The sequence below is a fragment of the Vipera ursinii genome (assembly GCF_947247035.1).
Source record: "Vipera ursinii genome assembly, chromosome: 2".
In the NCBI taxonomy this organism is placed as follows: Eukaryota; Metazoa; Chordata; class Lepidosauria; order Squamata; family Viperidae; genus Vipera; species Vipera ursinii.
Window position 1 is genome coordinate 267134673 of NC_139513.1, and position 26958 is coordinate 267161630.

General features: G+C 35.9%; 1 protein-coding gene across 4 annotated transcripts in view; it reads right to left on the bottom strand.

Annotated features, from left to right (window-relative positions):
- Nucleotides 1-26958, bottom strand: part of IPO11 (importin 11) — a 74977-nt gene that overhangs the window by 47637 nt on the left and 382 nt on the right. For 2 of the 4 annotated variants that reach the window (XR_014491448.1, XM_083354586.1), the window contains exons 2-15: nt 23599-23742; nt 23096-23196; nt 17936-18008; nt 15796-15999; nt 14626-14758; nt 12276-12334; nt 11214-11262; nt 8555-8625; nt 7397-7589; nt 7142-7294; nt 6853-6896; nt 5665-5755; nt 2272-2319; nt 1228-1333 (exon numbers count right to left, since the gene is read on the bottom strand). Coding sequence is in view for 3 of the 4 variants with exons in the window: in XM_083354586.1 (XP_083210712.1) it covers nt 1228-1333; nt 2272-2319; nt 5665-5755; nt 6853-6896; nt 7142-7294; nt 7397-7589; nt 8555-8625; nt 11214-11262; nt 12276-12334; nt 14626-14758; nt 15796-15999; nt 17936-18008; nt 23096-23196; nt 23599-23736 (1463 nt within the window). In the remaining variant the exon portion in view is untranslated. Of the gene's footprint in view, nt 1-1227; nt 1334-2271; nt 2320-5664; nt 5756-6852; nt 6897-7141; nt 7295-7396; nt 7590-8554; nt 8626-11213; nt 11263-12275; nt 12335-14625; nt 14759-15795; nt 16000-17935; nt 18031-23095; nt 23197-23598; nt 23743-26958 lie in introns of all 4 variants that reach the window. The other 2 variants (XM_083354587.1, XM_083354588.1) reach the window with 2 other exon arrangements.

Below are 26958 nucleotides of genomic sequence, written 5' to 3' on the forward strand. Positions count from 1 at the left end.
AGGGCTTATTTTCGGGATAGATCTTATTTTCGGGGAAACACTTTATTTAATTTTCTATAAAAATAAATAAAAATGAGTTGACAGTAATTTCAAAGAAAAAGGATTACAATAAAATATTTAATATTGAATACAGACATTCAAGGAGTAAAGTTAATTGACTTTTTTCTTTTTACAACCCTGAAATCCCTTTTATTGGGGTGGAATCAGAGTGATTGGAGCTGAGCGTTTACTGGTCAGATGCCCTTCCTGATACCTACACAGAGTTCACAGCAAGATATTTTCTCTTTGTGCTCTGATAGAGAAATATCTGTCACTGCCTAGGATTATACTTTCAACTTTCCAAGTGGGAGGCTCAGTAAAGTTAACTATTTCAGCGATATATCTTTTTTGTAATCTCTGTATCTCCAGTGCATTTGGAATCTACAAGAACCACAATTCATAATATTTATTATTTCCAATGAATACCATTCTGACTGGGAACAGACAATTTTTTTCCAGATACTGATAAATTATAATTTTCAGTAGGAAGACTAGAGGTTTCATGAAGAATGTCATTGCTTTTCTGACAGTTTTTTTAAATTCAAAACATATCTATGATATGACTGGTTCCAATAATGTTTCAAGAATTATATTAAAGAAAAATGAAGTCTTCCTTCAGTTCAGTTCAAATTCTAGTAAAAATACTGAAGTGATTTGCTATCATCTTTTTCTGGGTTCTGTCTAGGTTGCACCCTGAGATTTCCCACTAATCACTTACCATTTGCTTTTTTCCCCCTCAAGATCAACTATGGTTGCTAAGTGTTCTCACAACATGTTAAGGCAAACTACCTTATAATGCAAAATACAAACTATACAAAATATTTAGTGTCCTGTATTACTATAATCCAAAGAGTATTAAGATCCAAATTGCAGCCTATGTATGGAGTTGCCACTGTAGCAATTCTTTATTTTCTAATGTTATCAAAACTTTATGTAGCTATTGTAGAAGTATGGAAAAAAGTAACAGTGGCTTGACCAGTCCAATGCCAGCAATTGTGTCAGATTCCAAGTTTAGTACAAGGGAAGAAAGCAACAGAGATTGATAAAATTCAACATCTGCATACTTATATTTGCCAATAATCTATAGTACCTACAATATTTTTAATTGAATGCAGAGAGAACAACTTTGCAAAAATTGCATTATTTATACTGAATTTGCATGAACAGCTAGCTAAAAATAGTACATACCTGTTATGAGTAACTTGCAATTCTGCTAGTAGCTGGGTTTTAAACCACTGATCAAAATCCACACTATCAAAGAGTTCATATGCCGCTAGTCCAACTGCATTGTACACTGAACAAAAAAAATTTAAATGTGGGAATTTAAAAAAAGCTATAAAATGTACTGGTTTACAAGGAATACAATTTACAAAACATATTAACATGTAAGATTATTAAAATGGTCATTTTGAGCTGTAACACAAAAGGGACACTGCTGGGTCACATCAAAGATTTACCTAATCTATTATTCTGCACACAAAGTAAGAGATTGTGGAATGCCTTTGGGATCCCCACAGAATGATACAAGCAATCCAACTCTCCATATAAAAAAGTGTAAGTAGATCTATCATTATCTTTCATGGATGTCTAAAGATAAAAAGATAATCTAGCTCTTTCTAGGAAACTTAAAATTTCTTGCTTTACATATATATCTATATCTGCCTATCAATCTAATACATGCCTAATTATAATTCTTCTGAATTCAATGTAAGCTCATTTGTCCTTTATGGTCTGTGTATATACAGCATTTATTAGAGAAGCTGTTTAAATGCAAAACTGTGCATGTCCATGTCAGAGATTTCCATTTAATTTTTCCTTTTATCTGATATGGATATTTCTTAAAAAAATATCCTCCTGGCCACTTTTTTTGTATGTTGTATGGTAGTCTGGCTTTGGCATCAAATAATCTTTTTCTCTGACCCTAGGACTTAAATGAATGAAGGGATTTTGTTTCCCATGACATTCCAAAATTTCAAAAATGTTCTGCTGGAAATATCTAAATCAAGAAGAATTGGAAATGTTCCATATCAAGTTCAGAATACATTTTTAATTCATTCCTGTGCAGAACCTAATTTTTTAAACTCTATATTAATTACCCGCATTGTTTATTCTGATAATTGTTTTTAAAACTTCTGACAATGTTATACTGTCATTTATTAAAAGACATTAGAAAACAAGCAACATCCCACATGTTAATTTAAGGTATATATATATTTAAAAAACTGAATTTACCAGCATCTTTAATCAGAAGAGCATGAGTATCATCCACGTTGGTGGGCCCTGAAGTAATAAATGTAACAGAAAAACAAGAGTTAGAAATTCTTCTTATTCGTTGACATATGAAGAAATAAATTGTTTTTGTGTGAAGTAGAGAAATATTGAGTTATTTATAAAAAAATAATAAAGGCAGGATAGAAATAAATATGCATTTGTTTGACAGTTATAATCCCATCTAAATTGGAAGTAGCCGTAATGAAGGGAAAGCATTTAGGGAAAGTAGATATTTATGCATGGTAACTGCTTATCAACATTATAATGAAATTGTCTTATATGAAGGCAATTCATATAAGGCAATTGCAGAATATCCTAGAACTTAGGAAAACATTGTGGTTCTCATCATTTTCCTCAACCGCTTATAAAAATTGAAACCTATAAATAACATCTATACAGTTAAGAGTGAAGTTTTTATATATTTCTAGATTACCATTGAAAAACTAGATCTACTGGTGAATAATTAGTTCTTTTTCTTTGTGGCTATTAATTGGTAACAATTCAAAAAGTTAAGTACATCAGGATTCTTCTATCTGGATGGAGCACTGCATCAAGATCAAACACTTGGTGTATACTATTTTATGAACTGGAAGACTGGGCTTAAATCAAAGCAGTACTTGAATATTCTGAATATTTTGCAACAGGGAAGACTGGCCAGTTGGCAGGGAAGACTGACACTCCAAATTGGAATAATATGTTTAACAGGAGGGTATGAGAGCAGAAACTCTTCAAGAAGTGTTTCCAATGTATAGCTTATCCAATATATCTTCTGGTTTTTATTCCAATTATTTTACAGTTCCTGAGCGGTATGGGGGAATCAGGGATACATTAGATTTGGTGGGAGTAAATTCCTATTTTGCTTTCCCTGGGTTTTGTGTATGGTTACTTTTCAAATCATTCAGACTCTACCCTACTTGTTCACAGCCATAAATTTGAAGGTGCATATTTCTAACATTGCTATCGTTATTTATCATCATTGTTCCTTCTGTTTCTGCATAGGATATAATAACTTGCATTCAGAGCCTTGTACCTTGGCCCACTTAAAGCTCATTAGGTTTTAATGCTTGATAGCTATAGTAGAACTATTGCATCTTATAGGGATGCCAGTATAGCTATCAATATAACAGTATATGACCTCCTCTAAAACTATCCCACTTATGATACCTTTTTTACTCTGGGTGTCAAACCCTGTGATGAGAGCATGATTGAGGAAACAATCAAGAAACACACAGAAGAAGCACACGGAATTCGGGATATGCACCAAAACATCACTAATTGCTATCTACGTATCTAGGTTTCTTCTGATCCTCCAAATTCTGATTTCAAAAGCTCAAGATATATAGTACCTTCCCAAAGTGAGAGAAAACAAGCTAAGTAACCCTTATTACAAAATACAAGAAGTCCTCATTTAGCGAATGAATAAATAATAATAATAATAATAATAATAATAATAATAATAATAATAATAATAATAATAATAATAATAATAATAATAAAGTTGGAAGGGACCTTGGAGGTCATCTAGTCCAACCCCCTGCTCAGGCAGGAAACCTTATACCATTTCAGGCAAATGACTGTCCAGTCTCTTCTTAAAAACCTCCAGTGTTGGAGCATTCACCACCTCTGGAGGCAGGTTGTTCCACTGGTTAATTGTTCTGTCAGGAAGTTTCTCCTTAATTCTAGGTTGCTTCTCTCCTTGACTAGTTTCCATCCGTTGCTTCTTGTCCTGCTTTCAGGTGCTTTGGAGAATAGCTTGACTCCCTCTTCTTTGTGGTAGCCCCTGAGATATTGGAACACTGCTATCATGTCACCCGTCACCCTTCTCTTCATTAAACTACACATACCCAATTCCAGCAACTGTTCCCTATATGTTTTAGCCTCCAGCCCCCTAATCATCTTTGTTGCTTTTCTCTGTACCCTTTCTAGAGTCTCAACATCTTTTTTACATCGTGGTGACCAATACTGGATGCAGTATTCCAGGTGTGGCCTTACCAAAGCATTGTAAAGTGGTATTAGTACTTCACTTGATCTTGATTCTATCCCTCTGTTAATACAGCCTAGCCCTGTGTTGGCTTTTTTGGCAGCTGCAGCACACTGCTGGTTCATATTGAAGTGATTGTCTACTAAGACTCCGAGATCCCTCTCATAGTTACTACTATTGAGCAAGGTACCACCTATACTATACCTATGCATTTGATTTTTCCTGCCTAAATGTAGAACCTTACTTTTTTCACCATTGAATTACATTTTGTTAGATAGTGCCCAGTGTTCCAGTCTGTCCAGATCCTTCTGTATCTTAAGCCTATCTTCTGGCGTATTGGCTATTCCTGCCAGCTTGGTGTAGTCTGCAAATTTGATGAGTTCCCCATCTATCCCCTCATCCAAATCATTAATGAAGATATTGAAGAGCACTGGGTACAGGGACCCTTCGAAACTGTGATGGTGCTGGACATGAAGACTTACAACCAACCCTCATAGTTGCAGCATTATAGCATCCCCACGGTCAGGCAATCGCAATTCAGACACTTGGAAACCGGCTCACAATTACAGTGGTTGCAGTGTCCCGCAGTCACATGACCATAATTTGCAACCTTCGCCACCACTTCTAATAAGCAAAGTCAAGTCCTGCCAGCAGGTCACAAATAGTGATGACATGATGCTATGCTGAACAACCATGTGGAATTTGCTTAACTGTGGCAACTGGAACTGCATTTGTAAGTCAACATGTTCACATGACATTGTCCTTTACAACCATGTCATTTAGCAACAGAGTTGCCGGTCACAATTACCATTAAGTGAGGACTACTTGTACATATGAAGTTTGCATTGTTTACATTTAATATAAAATTTCTGCTTTTGTAAAAAAAACTTCCCAGGAAACACAAAACAACAATATTACAGCTTTTAGCAGAATGTTAACACGGATGAAAGTTGCTGACCTGAGCTGAATCTGAATTTTCAGGCCAACTTCTCTAGTGTTATTTCAACTATAGTAAAAATCCCAACATACTATGCACTTAAGATGTTTAAGAGGTCTTTCAACTAACACGAGACAGGACAATTCAACATATGTTAGGATCAACACTGGGTATGAATGAACTTCAATAATTCATTTAACAAAAGCAAAACAAACTTTCCATCTCAACTCTAATCTTATTCATAAATTTTAACTACCCCTAAATAATCCCATGTTAAAAGTTCATTAAGCCAATAAATATCCTAGTGTTCTATTAGTTCCTAAAGTTCTGGTAGTTTTAATTAGAACCCAACAGTACCTGGTAAAAATATTTATATTACTTAATGAAATATATATTCTAGTATTGTATACTATTAAACATATTTTATTAAAAATACCTTGTAAGGAATGAACCATTTCTAGAAGAACTGGAGTAAGCGTTTGATTATATTCATGAAAAACATCAATGAAAAGCACTTCCGTGCATGGCTGAAAATAAATTAAAATGGCTTATTATAGAAACCAAACAACAATGAAACAAATTAGCTTCAAGTACTAAGAGACCTAACTAGGACATGAAAGCAGATGCGCAAAGTGGTTAGATTAGTTCTATAACTTACAGACATTATAATTAGTGAATTTGTCCAATTACATTATCACCTGCCTTAAGCATATATTCCTGTCTGCAACACTGTTTTATCCCTGTATTACAGTTTTTCCCATTACTTTTGACTCCTCCATTTGTTATTTTCTTATTACAGTGCTTGCCATTTCAGAAGCATCACTTCACTGCCCAGTATACTAAACTCTACTTTTACAACCGAGTTCTGAAATGCAGGAAAATGCATTTAAATATAGCTTAGGCTAGCACTACTTCACATTCCCAGTTAAATTATTGTTTTAGATACCCCCATGTAAACTATATGTTATTGTTGCTAAGTGTGAAGCAATTACTCCAACAGTAATTTATAAGCAAGGTTTTATTCAAGTTGGAAAATCTTCAAACTGCTGTCAACATTAATGAAGTTCTATACTATGTAAAAAGTAAACAAATAACAATCCCCCCCTCCCCGCCAACAGACATTGCAGTCTTTAGATTCGGGGCAATTTTCAACATACAAATATAATGGAACCTGGAATCATGGTCGTAAATTGTGGGGGGTCATTAAGTGGGAAACCATGCTACCGTAACCAATTTTACCCTTTTTAAAGTGGTCATTAGTGAATTCTGCAGTCATTAAATGAATCCATTATACCCAATGAGCATTTTTTGGCCAGAAACCAAAAATAAACATTGGAAACTGGCAAAAAATGCAGCCAGGTAATTGTAGGATGCTGCAAATGGTCATAAAGCCAGCTACTAAGTACCCAAAATGTGATTACTTGGGGCACTGGAACTTCAAAAAAGGTCATCAATAGCTCTATGGAGATCCACTATAACCTCAACGATTGCTAAGTGATTGTTATACACAAAACTCCGCTCTCCTGGTTTTGTCAGAACGTGGACTTTAGCATGTAGTCAGAAAGTTTTCACTAATTTTCATATTTAAAAAAGTTTTAAGTTAAATTACATGCCATATACTTACCCGAATACTGTATTTCCAAGAATCACCTCCTGTTTCTTCAACAGCTATATAATATGAAAAAAAATATATTAAATTTTTACTTATCTAATATTTATCCTTTTGGTGTCACATCTTGAGTACAAGTATGAAATTTATATTTAAACAATAGCTTTTTATAAGCAAAATCTTATGGAAATCATAATTATATATCAATATACACTGTTTACTATTTATATTATTTGTGGGTAATTGGAAAACCAGAATGCTATTCATTGAAGTAAAATTAAACTGAAAGAATAAAATTTCTTACTAAAGCCTTCAGGATCCTCTTCCCACATTGTTAGTTCTTCCTCAGTTAACAAGAAGTACTGAGTAACTAGCCTCCTGCATATCTCCATTAATGTTGGAAATGTAAAGAATAATGCCTTTATTTTATGAGCTTCAAGAGTTTCAGGACTGCTATCTGCAGCAAAATAGTTCACAAAAAAGAAAATATGTATTCTACTCATATATTAGAGAGGGCCAAGCAATTATGAATAGCACTGAACTAAAAAAAACAAATTACCTTCTATATTTTTGGAAGGCTTATAAGCATAATTTTTGACAATCAACTTAATCAGATTCATGCACTGGACAATGAAACGCTCAAAAGCAACTCCTTCGCCAGCCTCTGTAAAAACGTAGCTTACAGAAAATTCCAATGATCTCTGAATTAGAGACGTGAATGAAAATGGATGTTGGTCCAAGAAGTCTAAAAGCTAAAAATTGAAAATATATATGTATGCATGAGAATACCAATACAAAAATAATGATAATAATAATAATAATAATAATAATAATAATAATAATAATAATAACAACAACAGTAGTAGTAGTAGTAGTAGTAGTAGTAGTAGGTCAAAGTAATATAGGTAACTCTCAGAATAACAAATGGTTTATTTTAAAATACACTAGGCATATTTGGCATTTAATGTTTAACAGATTATTAAGATTTAACAGAATTATTAAACTTAATAATTTCAATTTCCAATTTTCATTTGAAAGTTTCTGCAGCTTATACAAAGATTCACCCATTTTAGATCAAGGATGGTTTTCCATGTATTCTTTTTCCAGACTATGAAGAAAACCAAGTAATACCCTGAGTATTCTTTGTTGGGTGGCATATGCAACTTTCCTAATAAGATATTTATGGATTGCTGATCTGCAGTTTCTCTTCCTTAAGTGGTTTGGGTGATAAGACAAAGTAATTCTGAAGGATTCTGGAGAATTCTACATTGGAGATTTGACCCAGAATTCATGAAATTCATGATGTAGGCCTAAGTATATCAGTGCTGTTTGTATTCAACCTCCCTTTCTGGGCTTTAGGCAAATATTAACACTCAAAAAGCTAAGCAAGATAAGGAAGCAAGAACTATAGACTTCAGTAAGATATTTCTAATATTAGTCTTGTGGTAGATACAGAATCTGGGGACCTGCAAGGGAATTCACAAACTTCATTTGTAATGAATTCACTGGAGTCTCTAATTTTAATTATTCCCCAATTACTTTCTCTTCAATGAACCTTTATGTTATTTATGCAAACCACATTTTGTAAGACAGCATTTTCTACTAATACTGATTATTATTAATATAATAGCATAATTGTTACATTAGAAGTTGCTAAAAATCTTAAGAATTTATTTAGGTAAAAAAATTCAAAAGATTAACAGCTACAGAGACTTACCACTTTAGTGAAAAGAATTATAGTCTTTTCTAGCCGATCCTTACAGGCATTATCTGTTCCTATGTTTTTACCTGATAAATAAAATTAATTTATACTATTAAGCACAAGAATATCAGTCATGCTTAGACAGACCTATGAGTTTAATTCAAATGAATCAGTATTTGTTAAAGGCTGCTGCCAAAAAAATTCAGATTTATGTAATATAGCAAAATCCATAATTAAGAAACAAAGAAACAGGAGAATGATATACCGTATTTTTCGGACCATAAGACGCACTTTGTTTCCCCAAAAGGGGGGGGGGAACGAGGGTGCGTCTTATGGTCTGAAGGTGATCCTGAGAAACGCCGATCTCACACTCCTGCAATCTGCCTCACTCGGTTTCAGCTTCCCTTGCTACAACAGAAAGCAGGCTGAAACGGAGTGAGGGAGATTGCCAGGAATGTGAATCGGCTGATCTCGCGCTGCTGCAATCTCCCTCATTTCAGCCTGCTTTCTGTTGTAGCAAGAGAAGCTGAAACCGAGCGAGGGAGTTTGCAGGAGCGCGAGATCGGCCGATTCGCATTTCTGGCAATCTCCCTCGCTCCGTTTCAGCTTGCTTTCTGCAAGAGAAAGCCGGGCCGCAGGGCCGCCTCCGTGGGTACTGCTCTAATGCAGAGAGGGAAGGACAAAGAGGGAGGGAAGAAAGGAAGGAAGGAAGGGACAATGGGAGAGGGAGGGAGAGAGAGAGAGAGAGAGAGAGAGAGAAGGAGAAAGAAATAGGGAGGGAGAGAAAGAGGGAGAGAGGAGAAAGAAAGGGAGAGAAATAGAGGGAGAGAAAGAGGGAGAGGGAAAGAGAGGGAGAGAAAGAAAGGGAGAGAGAAAGGGAGAGAGAGAAGGAGAAGGAAAGAGGGAGGGAAATAGAGGGAGAGAGAGAAAGGGAGAAATAGAGGGAAAGAGAAAAACAGAGAGGGAGAGAAAGAGGGAGAGAGAAGGAGAAAGAAAGGGAGGGAAATAAGAGGGAGAGAGAGAAAGGGAGAGATAAAGAGAAAAATAGGGAGAGAAAGAGGGAGATGGAGAGAAAGGGAGAGAGAGAGAGGAGAGAGAAAGAAAGAGGGAGGGGGAGAGAGGGAGAGAAAGAGGAGAGAGAGAAATTAAATTAGTAACATGATTGTTAAGTGAATCTGGTTTCCCCACTAACTTTGCTTCTCAGAAGGTTGCAAAAGGCGATCACATGACCCTGGAACAATGTGACCATCATAAATATGAATCGATTGCCAAGCATCCAAATGTAAATCACATGACCCTGGGGATGCTGCAACAGTCATAAGTGTGAAAAATGGTCATAAGTCACTTTTTCCAGTGCCGTCGTAACTTTGAACAGTCACTAAGTGAATCATTGTAAGTCAAGGACTACCTTTACTATCATTTTTTTCCCTTTTTTGGTGGGGGGTCAAGTTTTTGACACCTTGCTGGGCGACTGGTGGTACTCGGACATTGCCTTGTCCTAAAAGTGGTACAATGGATGAAAAGGTTGAAAAGCCCTGTTTTAGTACTATTTGGTTCAGAATTTTTTTTTCTTGTTTGCCTGCTCTAAAAACTGGGTGCGTCTTATGGTCAGGTGCATCTTATGGTCCGAAAAATATGGTACTTAGAGCTAACATCAACTCCTCAGGATCCTGGATGAGAAAGATTATCTGGACCTCTTCTAATCAGGTTTCAGGACTTCTTCCAGTCATGTGTCAGGTCCAGATATGGGACAGAAACAGCATTGGTCACACTTTTGGATGACCTCTGATAGGATAACCAATTCAAAGTGTTAGTTATCATCTTTAAAGTCCTTCATGGCATGTGACCAGGTTACCTGAGGAACTGTTTCACCTCAATCACATTGTCTCATCCCATCCAGTCAGTCAGAGGGTATACTGAGGAATCCTGTCAGTGAAAGAAGAAAGTCTTCTCTGCCATTGCCCCCCATGGTCTAGAACACCATATCCTCAGAGATGAGGCAGGATCCCTCCTTCCAGCCTTGCAAAAGAGTATTAAGACTTGACTTGGTCAATTAGAATGGGGGTTGAAGAGTGGGAAGCGACCTTGGGGGGGAGGTCGGTGACATGAGGAGTCTCCCTCTGTCTTTGACTACTTTTAACTTTGTTCTTAACTTTTGTTTTAACTCTGTTCTTATTAATGCTTTTAGATTATTTTTATGTTTCTATTGTAAACTGTCCAGAATCACTGAGGTGAGATAGGCAACATAGAAATGTGATAAATACATAAATAAAATCAATAAATCATCTGTATTATTTAAGACCTAAGTGAAATTGCCAGGAGTGAATTTTCAATTAAATCTTAATTTAAACTTAGGATTTAAAGCCACCATTCTTCAAATATTAATGGAAGGCAAGGAAGTATAAATACAACCAGAAAATAAAATGCACTTATGTTTAACAAGAAATTCCCAGATTTATTTATTTTAATATATAGTAGGATTATATCTGAATTATTGTATCTTTTTTACAACATGAAAACAAACCAGTTAAATTATGTCACAACTTTTGCCAATAATAAAGTATTTCATTAAGAGATGGTTTGTACAAAAAGTTTAATCAAATCTGTAAAATCAACAAACTGACTGTTCCTAACATACACACACAGAATTTTATCCCGGTCTTAAAATACTTACTACATTCCAAAAATTGTTTTAATCGTACAAATACTGCATGAAGAAATTCCTTGAGGAGGCAAAAGCAAAAAATGCAAATTGTGTTACATTTGCTTTAAAGAATAATTGTATTTGTCACACTAAAGCATCTAAAGCAAGAGGTAAGGGAACAAGAACAGGATATCTTGAACAAAGCACATATAGATCATTCTTAAAATTATCAGCTAGATATTCTCATCCTTTTCTACAGCATAACACTCCCAAATATCTTGAATGTTACTGGTTCCAATTTTGTTACACTAATAAGGCATAATTGTTTATAATTTTAGCTGTCAAACAAATGAATAAGCCTATGTCTCTTTATAGTAGGAGTACACAAAGTACAAACCAAATATTTGAGTGAAGTGCAGGAGCCCTTCCTAGACAATGTAGAAGGAGAGTCACATTAATCTATGGTAACAACAAATCAAGAGTCTGGTAAAATGTTTTCCAACTACGGTAACACATCTTATTAAAAGCATAAGCTTTTCTGAGCTGCAGCTTACTTGATCAGTTGCAGAGTGACTCTTAGTCTACAATACATCTGATGAATACTGCTCAGGAGTTTGTCTTTTTTATTAAATGCGTTACTTGGAAAAGGTGTTACTGACACACTCTTTTAGATTTTTTAAAAGCCCCTCATGAAATTGTTATCAAAGTAATATTTTTAATGTGACAAAAGGAGAACATTATTAACTATACAATGTATATTTCTTTTCCCTGTCCCTGTCTATCTTTGGAGTGCAATTCTAGCACAATGTTCAAAGGCCAAAGGCCCAAGAAAGATTGCACCTGAAGAAGGATCTCTTTCTTTTCTTCTAACAAGACAGAATTTGAATTCTACCATATTGTTGTACAAGCCATAGGAGGAAAAATTCTTCCAGTTTTAACCTCTCGTGCAGCAAGAAAATACAAGCAGAAGCTCTTTATCAGTATGAGTTTGGTGTTATCATTATGCTAAAACACAGCTTTAGACATCTAAGAATATTCAGTATTTTACACTTTTTGAATAGCTACTTTATTTACAAAAAATAAAACACTTACCATCACTTCTATGTTTTTATGAGGCTCCACAAACCCATGAACTGTCAATTTGCGAAGCACTGAAAATTAAAACATTTTTTAAAACATCACAAAAGTTATTCATTGGCCTAGTTTTATTTTTAATATACTTTATCAAATTTCTTTCAGCTTTCGATCAAGTATATTAAAAATAAAAGAATTGAGGCCTTTGAACTATGGTGCTGGAGAGGATTCCTGCGAGTCCCTTGGACTGCAAGGCGTTCAAACCGGTCAGTCCTAGAGATCAACCCTGACTGCTCTTTAGAAGGCCAGCTCCTGAAGTTGAAACACTTTGGCCACCTAATGAGAAGGAAGGACTCACTGGAGAAGAGCCTAATGCTGGGAAAGATTGAGGGCAATAGAAGAATGGGATGACAGAGAATGAGGTGGCTGGATGGAGTCACTGAAGCAGTAGGCGTGAGCTTAAATGGACTCCAGAAGATGGTAGAGGACAGGAAGGCCTGGAGGAACGTTGTCTATGGGGTCGCGACGGGTCGGACACGACTTCGCAACTAAGAACAACAATCGAATTTCCATAAGAATTAAAATATAAAAAGCAACAACAAAAAATAATTTAAAAGGAAAAAATGGGAAGGGAAAGATGAAAAAATAAGGAAAAAATAAGAAAAGGATAACTTTCAATTTTTGATACACTTACAAATATAAAATGCATTAGCTTTTTGATCTAAAATTCAATAGTACAAAATATTTCTATAATAATAAACAATGCTAATCATCAAATCCCAATTATTGGCTTGTAATGAAGCATTCTTTAGCCGTGATGGCACAGTAGTTAGAATGCAGTATTGCAGGCTAATTCTGCTGACTGCCAGCAGCTTGGCAGTTTGAATCTCACTGGTCAAGGTTGACTCAACCTTCCATCCTTCCAAGGTTGGTAAAATGAGGCCCCAGATCTTTGGGGGCAACATGATGACTCTGTAAACCGCTTAGAGAGGGCTGTAAAGCACTGTGAAGCTATTGCTATTACTATGTCTTATTCTGAACAAGGAAAGGAAGCAGCTAGTAATCTCACTCAAACACTAACTTTAGCTTTTCCTCTGAGAGGAGAAACTTAGCAACCATGAAGCATACCCAAGAATAAGAATACTGCTTATTCACATTAGGAAAGTTTTTGGAAGGATAACTTTAATATCTAAATATGATCATCATTCACAACATTCTCTTACAACTTTAGTTTTTCAGTATCAAATAACTTCAAAGCTTTTGACATTTATCAGGACAATTTTAGCACTGTAGTTTATATATAAAGAACTAGTAAAAAATAAAATCCGTTAATCTTAATAATTCAGGAGGTTTTTAATGTCATTGTTATGAGAGTACAGAATTCTTTCACAAATTTATCCTTGTCTGACAACTCAACAGGACTAATCAAAGCATTTGGAAAAAATATTGTTATTATTATTAAGTTTCTACAGTCCTCAACTTGTAACTGGACCAGAATTTCCATTGTGAAGTGATGGGGTTGCAAAGCAAGAGAACATGTGACTGCATTACTTAGTGACCACAATCGCAGCACTCTCCATTGCCAGTTAACTGAGAATCATGGGTTATTAAGTGAGTGCCCACCAATTCAAGCCATTCCGGCCTTGGTCTCTCTCAGCCCAAGGGACTGCCAAACCCACCTGTCTCCCCCCATCTCTGTCCTTTGCAATATACTCTTTCAAATACTCTAGAAAGCGGCAGGCTTTAAAATGTATCAGCTATATATCAGTTCCAGCCAAAATACGTAAGTAAGTTAGAACAAAGAATACTAGTAATTTGGTGGATAAACAATTTGAAACAGAGCTTGGATATATTGCAGATATAAATCTTGAAAAATCATAACACTATATTATACTTATTTTGTTTAAATGAGAAGTTTACATAATGCCATTAAAAATCTGAGTGATCATGTCAAGTTTAAAAAGAAGTTCAGTATAATTTTAGCAATAGACTTATATACCACTCCATAGTGTTTTACAGCACTCTCTGGGCAATTTACAATAATCTGGGTCTTCATTTTACCAACACCAGAAGGATGGAAGGCTCAGTTCACCCTGAGAGCCTTCAGGATCAAACTCCAGACTGCGGGCAGTTAGCCTGCAATACTCTATTCTAACTATTGTGCCACCAGGGCTCCTATTTTGAGATAACTTTGATGATCAAATGATAATTTAAGAGAAATGGAAGATGCTTTTTTTTAACCTGAGAAACTGATCAGTTCTTTAAACTAATCTCCTCCAAGAAAGTATATGTCTTATGCTAAAGATAAAAACCTGAGACTGTATTTCACATGATACTATATTTTAAATATAACATTTTTGTCAATTACCTTTCAATGATAAGAGAGTTCTTTCTAATGAATTACTCATAGATGTTTCATCTCTAACACAAATCTGTTGAAGGAATGTATCTGTATGATGATTCCACAAGGAACAGGTAAAACTATAAATTCCAGAAGCTAACTGCAGAAATATAATTAAAAAACCTTCAGTTAAAATAAATATAGATGCAACAGGTTTCAGTAAGTTAACTATAATCCAACTGTTCCTAAATTATAAACTTAGCTTTGTAATTTGATCTGTTTGTCAGGACACATAAGCATATTTACCCAGAGCAAGTCTTATTTAGTAAGCTGTTCATGTTTTAAATAAGTGCAATCAGGACTGCAATTTTATTAATGAGTAAAATTAAATTGGATACAACCAAGCATCAAAACAGCTACATGAGCTCTTACACAAGAGCTCTTACAAAAAAACCAATGCATGGCACTGATTTTTCATATTGTATCTCTCACAACTGATTTTCTCTGCCACATCTTTTTATATTCTCTCAGCATCCAAAAATATTTGCCAAGTTAGACAAATCAGAAATCTGAAATGCTAGTAAGTATAAAATACCAAATTTTTCATTCCCCTCAAAAAGGAAGATTCTTAAACCAACCTAAAATCATAGCCTTAAAAATTGTCATTTACTGAGCATTGTCTACAGTTTAGAATTACTGATATCTCTGGAATATATCATCATGATCTCTAAATTCCACCTTTAGATGAAAAGTGTAGTGCATAAATCAAATAAGTAAATAAATAAATAAATCATCCTCAGAATGACAGATTTTGTCAATGTGCCTCATCAGCTATAATTAAAGGTTTTTTAAAAATATTTTAAATTTGAAGATTTGAGCACTAAGTTTTTGTTCTTTTTTGAGGACCAGAAAAAATAAGCAGGAATAAGTAAAATGTTTTGAATTTGAATTATTTTTAGCTTGAAATTACAATCTTCGATTTTGAAGCAAGCTGCTCTGACCTCACCAGAAGCATTTTCAGATTAAAATGGCCAAATAGAATTAGAAACAGAACCATTTCAAGGTAAAAACTAACCCTAAGAGGCCAAGTCATCTTATTCCAGAGGGGCATTTTGAATTCAAAATTATTCAACTTTGAATTATGTCCACCTTTAGCAATCAAACAATATACCTGATAAAGCAAAGTTTCATACTTACATCATAGAAAAGTTTTCTATCTGCAGCAAGCCGTTTAGATGCTAAAGTCTTTGTAACATGATAGAAGGTAAGTAAAGCTCTATGCTGGCGAAGGTCATCTTGAATTTTAACAGATTCTACAAGGGTAGGAATAAGTTCTGGCCATTGTCTAGGACAATCCAGCCTAGCAACTTTTGCAATCAGTACAGAAATTTGTGTGGCAATCTGCAAAGACAATCAAACAAAATATTCAACATTAAGCTAGCAGGCATACTGAGCTATAATCAAAAGAGAGTCACATCTAGTGAAAATTCAGCAATACTGTCACACATTGCAGAAAAAATGACATTAATTGTCCCAGGGCTGGGGAGAGAGCATATAAAATGCACACTATGCAGCTAAAATATTTTTCTGATTTTTACTCTGACAGTGAAATTTATGATCTACATATCAAAAATAAAAGAAGACACAACTACAAAATATACTGTATATGTAGTAAAAGAAAGAGAAGGATAATGTACATTTCTGTATTTGGCACACAGAAATCTTATCCTACTTTTTATGAAGTACTATTATTGTTGATGAAATTGAGTTTGATGATAGGATGTTACTGCAACATTTTAATGATCAATGTTTCTTCATATATATTTATTTTTTTTATTTTTTTTATTTTATTGCATTTATATACCGCCCTTTCCCTGAGGACTCAGGGCGGTTTACAGGGAGTGAAATATAAATGGGTTTTTTTCTCCAAATAATTATAGGACTTGAGTAACTGATACAGTTGGTGGCATAGGAGTGACAAATCTCAGAATTAGAAAGTTTCAAGATTAATTTACAGATTTTTTTCAGATTGAGTTAGATATGTTTAGCACTAAATCCCTGAAAAGTTCCTTCCAGTTAATACTGATATTATTACTGGGCTAGATGGGCCTATTCAATGATTAAACATAAAGTAATTTCCTTGCCTATCTTTTTCCAAATAAAGCCTTATTACTATTTTTTTAAAAAAAAAAATTTCAATATGCTATAAACACATAATGCAAAGTGGAAGTATACTTTTGTTCTAGAGATTTTTTTTATACTATCAATAATTTTTAAAGTGCCTCAAGATTGTGTGTTTTGTTATAAATAATCCTGTTTTGAGCTCTAAACAGTTATTTTTTGAGTTTGAAATGGTTATACTCAAAATCTATTGCGTGCTTCAAAATATCTTCTCACAACAGCTAATTCCAAAATGGCAAAGTAGGGCTCAATATGCCCTTATCTAGTGTGATCATATTTTGTGGAAAAAACATAAAGGAAAAACCTAAAAAAGGAATAAATCGGTTTATAAAGATTAAAAAGTGCTCATGCTTTACAAGGGAAAATTCAAGAGCAAACCCAAAGAAAAATAATTAAATAAACCTGAAATAATTGACTGTCCTTTATAATAAAGGATTTATGATTACGAATGACGGTAAATGGTCACTCTACCAATGTCACACTTTTCTTTCAAAAGTGCATACATAATTACAATCAAAGCCCAGAAGATTAGAGTTTATATACCCTCTAGAAATGACACATAAAACTTACATTAAAAGTGTACATTATGACTTGACTTTGATTCAGGAACACTGGATCTGATAACAATATGGGGTAACCTTCTCTGGGCTGACCTAGTGCCTCTACATTATATTCTAGACTCCAAGCCTATCCTGATACCAGAACTTCTACTACCTTTCTTGTACCCATATGCTGACTATACACAACATGAAAAAAATAACCTGAGTTTTGTTAGTTGTTTCCTTCCCCTACATAGTCATCAGGAAGTCACAATTCACCCACTCTGCCCAGAATGCACTTCAGCATCATTTATACAGGAAGAATATCACTGTCCCAAACATAGTATTACTGACTGTTTTTAATCTGATTTATAAAGATGGAAATTGTGTATCGCCCTGCTTCAATTGGAGCAACTTATAACACTTACAAAATAATAGTTTTCAAATAATGCCATGAATCAGACAGAGTAAAATGTTTGATGATTATGCTAATAAACTTTTAAATCTATTCTTAGAAACACATAAAACTGAACCCATTTAATTTAAAAAAAAATTCACAAAAAGAATGCAGCCTCAGAGAAAGCATCAATAGATCCAATTTTCATATTAGCACTAACCTGATTTACTGGTTCATTGAAATTAGCAATAAGTCCTGCACGCAGAGTAGATTTCTCTTCTTCTGACAGAGCACTGTTTATAGGAAAATTAAAACCTATATTAGAAATGACCATGCAAATTTTAGAGACGTTTCTATGATGAGCAAGAATAATGCAATACTGTAGAATATTTTACAGTAAAGCATTTCTAACTATAAAGGTAATCCTCAAGTTACAATCCTCATTCAGTGACCGTTCAAAATTATGATGGTGCTGAACTAGGGGGCCTTACAACAACTTTAATATATGCAAAGAGCATGTAGTATATTTAGACCCAAATATATAAATTCAAAAGAGAAATATCTTAATCAACCTTAGCTCATTAAATTCCAAATAAGAACAAAAAATAGTAGCTGAAAACTTTAAATTTTAACAATATCTATAGTACAGGGGAATCTAATTAAAAGTTCTTTTACTAAGAACACAGATCTGGATTCAAAAACTATTTGCTCCTTCTTAGTACAATACTTGTCTCTGTTTTATTAATACTTCAAATGAACTTGGAAACAAGATAACAAGTACCTCTTAGTGTATGTTGTTGTAAAAACAAATTTCCCTTCTAGATTATATTTTTCAGGATTTCACACAACTGCTATATTTGTGAAAAATCTTCAAAGACTTGTCACTTTTTAAGCAAAGAGAACATTTGCTCGACAAAATGTGTAACAAGATAAAAATAGTGAAAAAAGATGAATTAATATTACAAATATAAGCAGGGATAAAGTTTTCTCCCCTTCATGGATTACTGCCTTGTCGTGGCGAAGGGGCTTGCGTAATTCAATGAAGCTATGGGCTATGCCGTGCAGGGCCACCCAAGACGGACAGGTCATAGCAGAGAGTTCTGACAAAACGTGATCCACTGGAGAAGGAAATGGCAACCCACTCCAGTATCTTTGCCATGAAAACCCTATGGACAGTACCAAAAGGCAAAACGATATGACGCTGGAAGATGAGCCCCTCAGGTCGGAAGGCGTCCAACATGCTACTGGGGAAGAGCAGAGGGCTAGTACTAGTAGCGCCAGAAAGAATGAAGCGACTGGGCCAAAGCCGAAAGGACGCTCAGCTGTGGATATGTCTGGTGGTGAAAGGAAAGTCCGATGCTGTAAAGATTTTTTCTCCATAGGAACCTGGAATGTAAGATCCATGAATCAAGGAAAGCTGGACGTGGTCAAACAAGAGATGATAAGACTAAACATTGACATCTTAGGTATCAGCGAACTAAAATGGACAAGAATGGGTGAATTTAATTCAGATGACCATCAGGTATACTACTGTGGGCAAGAATCCCTCAGAAGAAATGGAGTAGCCTTCATAGTCAATAAAAAAATAGGAAAAGCAATACTTGGATACAATCCTCAAAATGACAGAATGATCTCAGTTCGAATCCAAGGCAAACCATTCAATATCACAGTAGTCCAAGTCTATGCCCCAACCACCAGTGCTGAAGAGGATGAAATTGACCGGTTCTATGAAGCCCTACAGCACCTTATAGAACTAACACCCAGAAATGATGTCCTTATCATCATGGGGGATTGGAATGCTAAAGTAGGAAGCCAAAAGATAACTGGAATAACAGGCAAGTTTGGCCTTGGAGTACAAAATGAAGCAGGGCACAGGCTGATAGAATTTTGTCAACAGAATACGATGGTCATAGCAAACACTCTTTTCCAACAACCCAAGAGACGGCTTTACACATGGACATCACCAGACGGTCAACACAGAAATCAGATTGACTATATGCTCTGCAGCCAAAGATGGAGAAGCTCTATACAGTCAGTAAAAACAAGACCAGGAGCTGACTGTGGCTCAGACCATGAGCTTCTTGTTGCAAAGTTTAGGCTTAAATTAAAGAAAGTAGGGAAAAGCGCTAGGCCAGTCAGGTATGAATTAAATCATATTCCTGTTGAATATACAGTAGAGGTGACAAATAGATTTAAGGAATTAGATCTGATAGACAGAGTGCCTGAAGAACTATGGACAGAGGTTCGCAACATTGTACAACAGGTAACAACCAAAACCATCCCAAAGAAAAAGAAATGCAAGAAAGCAAAATGGCTGTCTGAGGAAGCTTTGCAAATAGCTGAGGAAAGGAGGGAAGCGAAAGGCAAGGGAGAAAAAGAAAGATATGCCCAATTGAATGCAGAATTCCAAACAATAGCTAGAAGAGATAAGAATGCCTTCTTAAATGAACAATGCAAAGAAATAGAAGAAAACAATAGAATAGGGAGGACCAGAGATCTTTTCAAGAAAATTGGAGAGATGAAAGGAACGTTTCATGCAAAAATGGGCATGATAAAGGACCAAAATGGCAGGGACCTAACAGAGGCAGAAGAGATTAAGAAGAGGTGGCAAAATTACACAGAAGAATTATACAAGAATGAGCTTAACGTCCCTGATAATCACAATGAGGTGGTCACTGACCTCGAGCCAGACATCCTAGAATGTGAAGTGAAGTGGGCCTTAGAAAAGCTGAGCAACAACAAAGCTAGTGGAGGTGACAGTATTCCAGCTGAGCTATTCAAAATCTTAAAAGACGATGCAGTAAAAGTGCTACACTCAATTTGCCAGCAAATTTGGAAAACTCAACAGTGGCCACAGGATTGGAAAAGATCAGTTTACATTCCAATTCCAAAGAAAGGCAGTGCCAAAGAATGTTCAAACTATCGCACCATTGCACTCATTTCTCATGCTAGTAAAGTTATGCTTAAAATTCTACAAGCTAGACTCCAGCAGTATGTGGATCGAGAACTACCAGAAGTACAGGCAAGATTTCGAAGAGGCAGAGGAACTAGAGATCAAATTGCTAACATACGCTGGATCATGGAGAAAGCTAGAGAGTTCCAGAAAAACATCTACTTCTGCTTCATTGACTATGCTAAAGCCTTTGATTGTGTGGATCATAACAAACTGTGGCAAGTCCTTAAAGAGATGGGCATACCAGACCATCTTATTTGTCTCTTGAGAAATCTATATGCGGGCCAAGAAGCAACAGTGAGAACTGGACACGGAACCACTGATTGGTTCAAAATTGGGAAAGGAGTCCGGCAAGGCTGTATACTGTCACCTTGCCTATTTAACTTATATGCAGAGCACATCATGAGAAAGGCAGCGCTAGATGAATCAAAAGTTGGAATTAAGATTGCCGGAAGAAACATCAACAACCTAAGATATGCAGATGATACCACTCTAATGGCAGAAAGTGAAGAAGAACTAAAGAGCCTGGTGTTGCGGGTGAAGAAGGAGAGTGCAAAACTTGGGTTGAAACTAAACATTAAGAAAACCAAGATCATGGCATCTGGCCCTCTCAATTCCTGGCAAATAGATGGGGAAGAAATGGAGGTAGTGACAGATTTTATTTTCCTTGGCTCCAAGATCACTGCAGATGGGGACTGTAGCCAAGAAATTAAAAGACGCTTGCTCCTTGGGAGGAAAGCCATGGCAAATCTAGACAGCACACTAAAAAGCAGAGACATCACCCTGTCAACAAAAATCCGTATAGTCAAGGCTATGGTCTTCCCAGTTGCAATGTATGGCAGTGAAAGCTGGACCATAAGAAAGGCTGAGCGCCAAAGAATTGAAGCCTTTGAACTATGGTGCTGGAGAAGACTCCTGCGAGTTCCTTGGACTGCAAGGCGATCAAACCGGTCAGTCCTAGAGGAGATCAACCCTGACTGCTCTTTAGAAGGCCAGATCCTGAAGCTAAAACTCAAATACTTTGGCCACCTAATGAGAAGGAAGGACTCACTGGAGAAGAGCCTAATGCTGGGAAAGATTGAGGGCAATAGAAGAAGGGGACGACAGAGAATGAGGTGGCTGGATGGAGTCACTGAAGCAGTAGGCGTGAGCTTAGATGGACTCCAGAAGATGGTAGAGGACAGGAAGGCCTGGAGGAACATTGTCCATAGGGTCGCGATGGGTCGGACACGACTTCGCAACTAACAACAACAACAAAGTTTTCTAATGTGATTTAAACATATGAATATAGTGAATATTAAAAATGAATAAGACCTTTTATAAAATTCATATGTTGCAACACTGACATCTACAGGATAATAGAAATTACATTCAATAATTCTGTACATTCAATGGCAATCTTATTATTTAACTATTTTCCTTATTACTATTATTTAACTATTTCCTTTTGAAATTTTGGGTGTCTGTGAAGTTCATTAAAACTTGAAGTAAACTAATTTAAAAATACTAATCAGAATCAAAATAAACTAAATTAAAAAGAAAAACAAACAGCTAATATTTACAGAAATTATAATTTTTACTATATTATTTTTTAATTTCACTTGTATATATCAAAGAGTTTAAGAGTAGAAAATGAGAGTTGAAGCTTTCAGGGGCAGAAAAAAGTGATAAAGCAGATGAGAAGAAAAGACAATATATCTCTGAAATACAGATGATGAACTGGGCAAAACTACAAGAAAAGAAGAGAGTTAATTTGTGACTTTCTGCCATGAGGAGCTGAAATAAATTTACAGACATTAGTTAGGAAGTCTGCTGTTTGCTAAATGCAGGGATCAGGATAACCCAAACATTTATCCCTTTCTGCTTATATATGTGGAGACAGATGTAACTGAAAACAACTACTATCATATTATAATAACCTTGAAGATCTAAGAAAGAAGCTCAGAGCTTCTTTGTTCAGTGGAAAAAAGAAGACAACTGCAAGTGAACTACTGACTGCAGGATCTAATCTGAGTCAGTCTCCGGGACAAGAGGTTTGTTCTTCCAAGCTTTTGGACTCGTGCTGAAGTCATCTTCAGGAAATTTCTCAATCTACAAGATGGGTGCACTGGGTTATTCTCACATCCTGGAGATGAGATGTTCCCTGAGGATGGGCTCCAGCATGAGTCTGAAAGCTTGGAAGAACCTCTGGTCCCAGTGACTGATTCAGATTGGATCCTGCAATATTATCCTGGGACACGTATATTCACCTTCATTCATGAACTACTGACTGCACAAATTATGTTTAAGGAAGAGATCTGGTTTCCGAGATCATAGTTATCTGGGTTATCAATTGCTAGCACTGCTTGCTTCAAATCAGAAAATCAATGTTATTTTTAAAAGTACAACTGCAGGGATGACAGAGAAGATTAGAAAGGTATTTCTTACTGTATTGCCGTTCGTCTCCAATAGCGGTCAATTCCATTTTTGAAGTACAGAACAGCCAACCACCTCACATTTATGTCCAAACTGTGGTTGGTGAATATATTCTGTAAGAAATGAATAACAGTTTAGTATAACTATATATATATGGTGTGTCTTAGAATTAGGCATTGTACAAAGTTGCAAGAATCTATATCAAAAATTTTGTGGTAGCAGATGACGTACAAAGAAAAATTGTAGTTTAGCAAATCCTATAATTGTTGGCTAATAAAATATATAGCATAGGTTTAAGGGTCACATTACTACTGAGTAATGTTCTGACTTTGATTCCCAAAAATATGTTGACATATCCAAGGCACAAACATCTGTTCTGTAATACGGGTCTATTGAGGAACTACGATAGATACAAAAAATATATTTCTTATAGGAAAATAGCGAAAGTGTGAGAAAAAAAAGTAAGATAGATTAAGAGGTACTTGAAAAAATGTAACTTCATTGTTTTAACTTACCAACAAAACTGAATAGAAACCTGGTTGTGTCTCCCACTGTTTCAGTTGTTCCTCTGCTGGTTTTAATACAGAAGTATCTTGACTAGTAGCTTGGGTCAAGACTTGAAGAACAACATTACTGGCACTATGGAGATCCATGAAAATCTATTCAAAACATAAAAAAGGTCCTATTACTTATTTTGTACTGATTCCAGTATTTACTAAATGAAAATTGGAAACATACAAATTTACAAATGTTTCAATTTGTTTCTACAATTATTAGCAATAAACCTCATAAAGAAGTACAGATCACAATAAAGAATTTGCATATTACTGAACTTATCTCACATAATAAAGTACTGAAATACTATGTTTGACCATGTATAATGCAGTGTAATCTGGCATTATATAAAAACTTTATCCTTTCTTCTAATACTATACTCACACACTAAATATCAGTGACTTCAAGTACTGAAAATATAAACATGTGTAACTGTAATCATAATGGTTACTGATTTTTAAAAAATACATTTTAAGTTATGCTCAAGGTGCAGCAGAAAGTACTAATTTACTTTGTTTCATATTAGTTCCCATATCAGACAAATGTGAAAGCTAATAGTTGAGAATATATTGAAAATATTGAAATACTTTAAGAGAGTGGACATTAATGCACTACTTTCCCAAAATAGAAATAAAAGATGCCCAATGATTCATTAGCATAATTGTCCAAGAGCAACTTACAGTAGCCAAATTAAAAAAAAACACCTTCAATATAATTCCAATTTACAGGAAGCAAATAAAACTGTCCTATAAAGCTCAGACTTACACAAGAGGCACACATTTACAGAGTTAATTTTTCTGAAAATGTATGCAATCGTTCATGCATGCTTAAACTGCAAGTAGAAGGAAGATTTTTATAATTGAAATGGCATGGGGGGAAAAACCTGAATAATAAAAGTGACACTACATTGACTCTACCTTGCATTTTGCTAATTTTCAGACTGCACTCTTTGTTCCTAAAACAATACTAAGATCAAAAACAACTCATAAGAATATTAAAGACCAGGCTAGGTCAGGTCAAGAACTACTTTAGTTCAACATCTTGTCTCTCTTAAAGGCCAACCAAATGTCTATGAAGTGCCTGAAAGCTGGAGACAGAGACAGAGACAGAGACATACCATTCTTTCACCATTATTACTCTGCAGCTGATATTTGGAGGCCTGCTGCTCTAGGTTGAAGGCAACACTGCCAGGGCTCTCCTTCATGCATTTATACAACCCTCTTTTAAAGCCATTCAAATTAGTGGCCATCATGCCAGTTTTAGCAATGAATTCGACAGATTAATTACATGTTGGGAAAAGAACTTTCTTTTGTCTGTTCCTTGCATTCAGCTTTATTAGATGCCTGGAAGCAAGCTTCATATTAGAAGTGCCAACGTAACTTGTTTGCAGGGTAGTTTTGTGAGAAAAAAAATCTAGATCAGTACATATTTGACCTTTGTACTGAGAAGACTTACTGAGCCTTCTAGAAATAAAACCTTCCAGAAAATCAACATCAGCTGAACAATGAAACAACAGAAGAGGGCAGAAAAAGAGTGCACAGACAAGAGGTTCTGGTGAGCATACAAATTAATAGTTTTATATATTCTTAGGCATATCTGAGTGCACAAAAATAGATCCCCAATCATCACACTTTAAAGCAGTGCCTCTCAATAAGTAATAATCATCCCACTAATGGTACATAGCAGCCTTCTAACTGGATACTAGGATACTAGGTGAGTCCATTTAAATTTCCTCCTGATAGCACTTCTTAACACATATGAAAAAGTGATATACAGCTGTTCCAATATCACAAAGATCTGCTAAACCTGCCTTCTGCTTCCCATAGATCTCATCCTTTCTATGTTCTGTTGGTTTAGTGCAGGGGTCAGCAACCTGAAACAGTGAAAGAGCCACTCGGAACCGGTTCCCTCACAAAAGGAAAAACTGGGAGCCGCAAAAAATGTGTGCGCCTGTTACATACATGCGCGCATGCGCAGAACAGGGTTTGACTGAAGAGTGGAGCCAAGGCGAGATATGCACCTACCCTGCATATTTGAATTGATTGGTTCAACTTTTTTAGTTCCTTTTTTTTTGGACTGCACATGGCAGAGGACTGGGAGCCGCAGGAGACGGCTGAAAGAGCCACATGTGGCTCCGGAGCCACAGGTTGCAGACCTGTGGTTTAGTGGATGCTTCCCTCCTGGGCTTTTATACATGCCACCTCAGGAGCCAGGTATAGCAGTTGAAGTTTATCTTGGTGAAGCCAGGAATTCCTATCCATAATGGATCAAGGAAATGCTGGGAGAGCACCTTTCGAAGAGGAAAAAGTTGCAGCAGCAACTGACACATCGTTAGATTCCTCACCAAATTTATCACTTGGCACTATCAAGAATGACCCAAGGGCTCCTCCTTTCCCCCAATGTTTCAGAAGCTACCTCATCCACCTCATTTTTCTTTATTCAAGCAGAAGGGCATTATGTTATTTTTCTAGCAAACACATACAAAATAGGGGGAGTTCTGGAATACTTTAGAACAGAGGGTCCCCAACCTTTTGGGCACCAGGAACTGGTTTTGTGGAGAGAGGTTTTTCCGCAGACTGGAGGGTGTGTGGTTTTGCATGCTGCCTGCATCTCGCGGGTGGGGCTTTGTTTGTGCGGCCCGATTTCTGGCATGCCATGGCCCGATACTGGTCCACGGGCCGGGGGTTAGGGACCCCTGCTTTAGAACCCACTCAAATTTCAGCTCAAACCTGGATATAAAAGTACTTTCTGGAAAGGAGAGTTGTTGTTTCCAGACACTTTTAAAGAATAAGGTGAAAGGTTGGAAATATATTGTACTAAAATATGTGCTCTGTACTAAAACAGCAGAATCCATAAGCATCACCCTTAACTTACTCTCAGTGATGCATTATTATTCTGCATAATTATTTTTCTCCTTGTAAGATTACATTTTTATACTGTTCCAAAACATGGATGCCTGCCTGTTGGTTTTAGTCTCCTAAACTTAAAAGAGAAGATGACTGGGGTTCTTAATAGTGAATTATATGAATTAAGTTACTTGACTGAGCGGAGTACACTATTGCAATTGCCTTTACCATTATAACTTAATGTTCATGTATTCCTCCTTTTAATAAATCAGGTGCAACAATTAATTAGGCTATCGTTACCAAGAAAGAGTTCCACCCGTGACAACTTTTCTTCGTATTCCAGGAGAAGCGACCTTTGTGGGTGCTACACTTTGGCGAGACGTTCAGTAATCGGGCAGTTACGTGTTCGTTAGCCAAGGCTTCGGGTCACGAGAAAGAAAAATAGCGTCGATTAAGGCAAAGCATCTCCCGTGA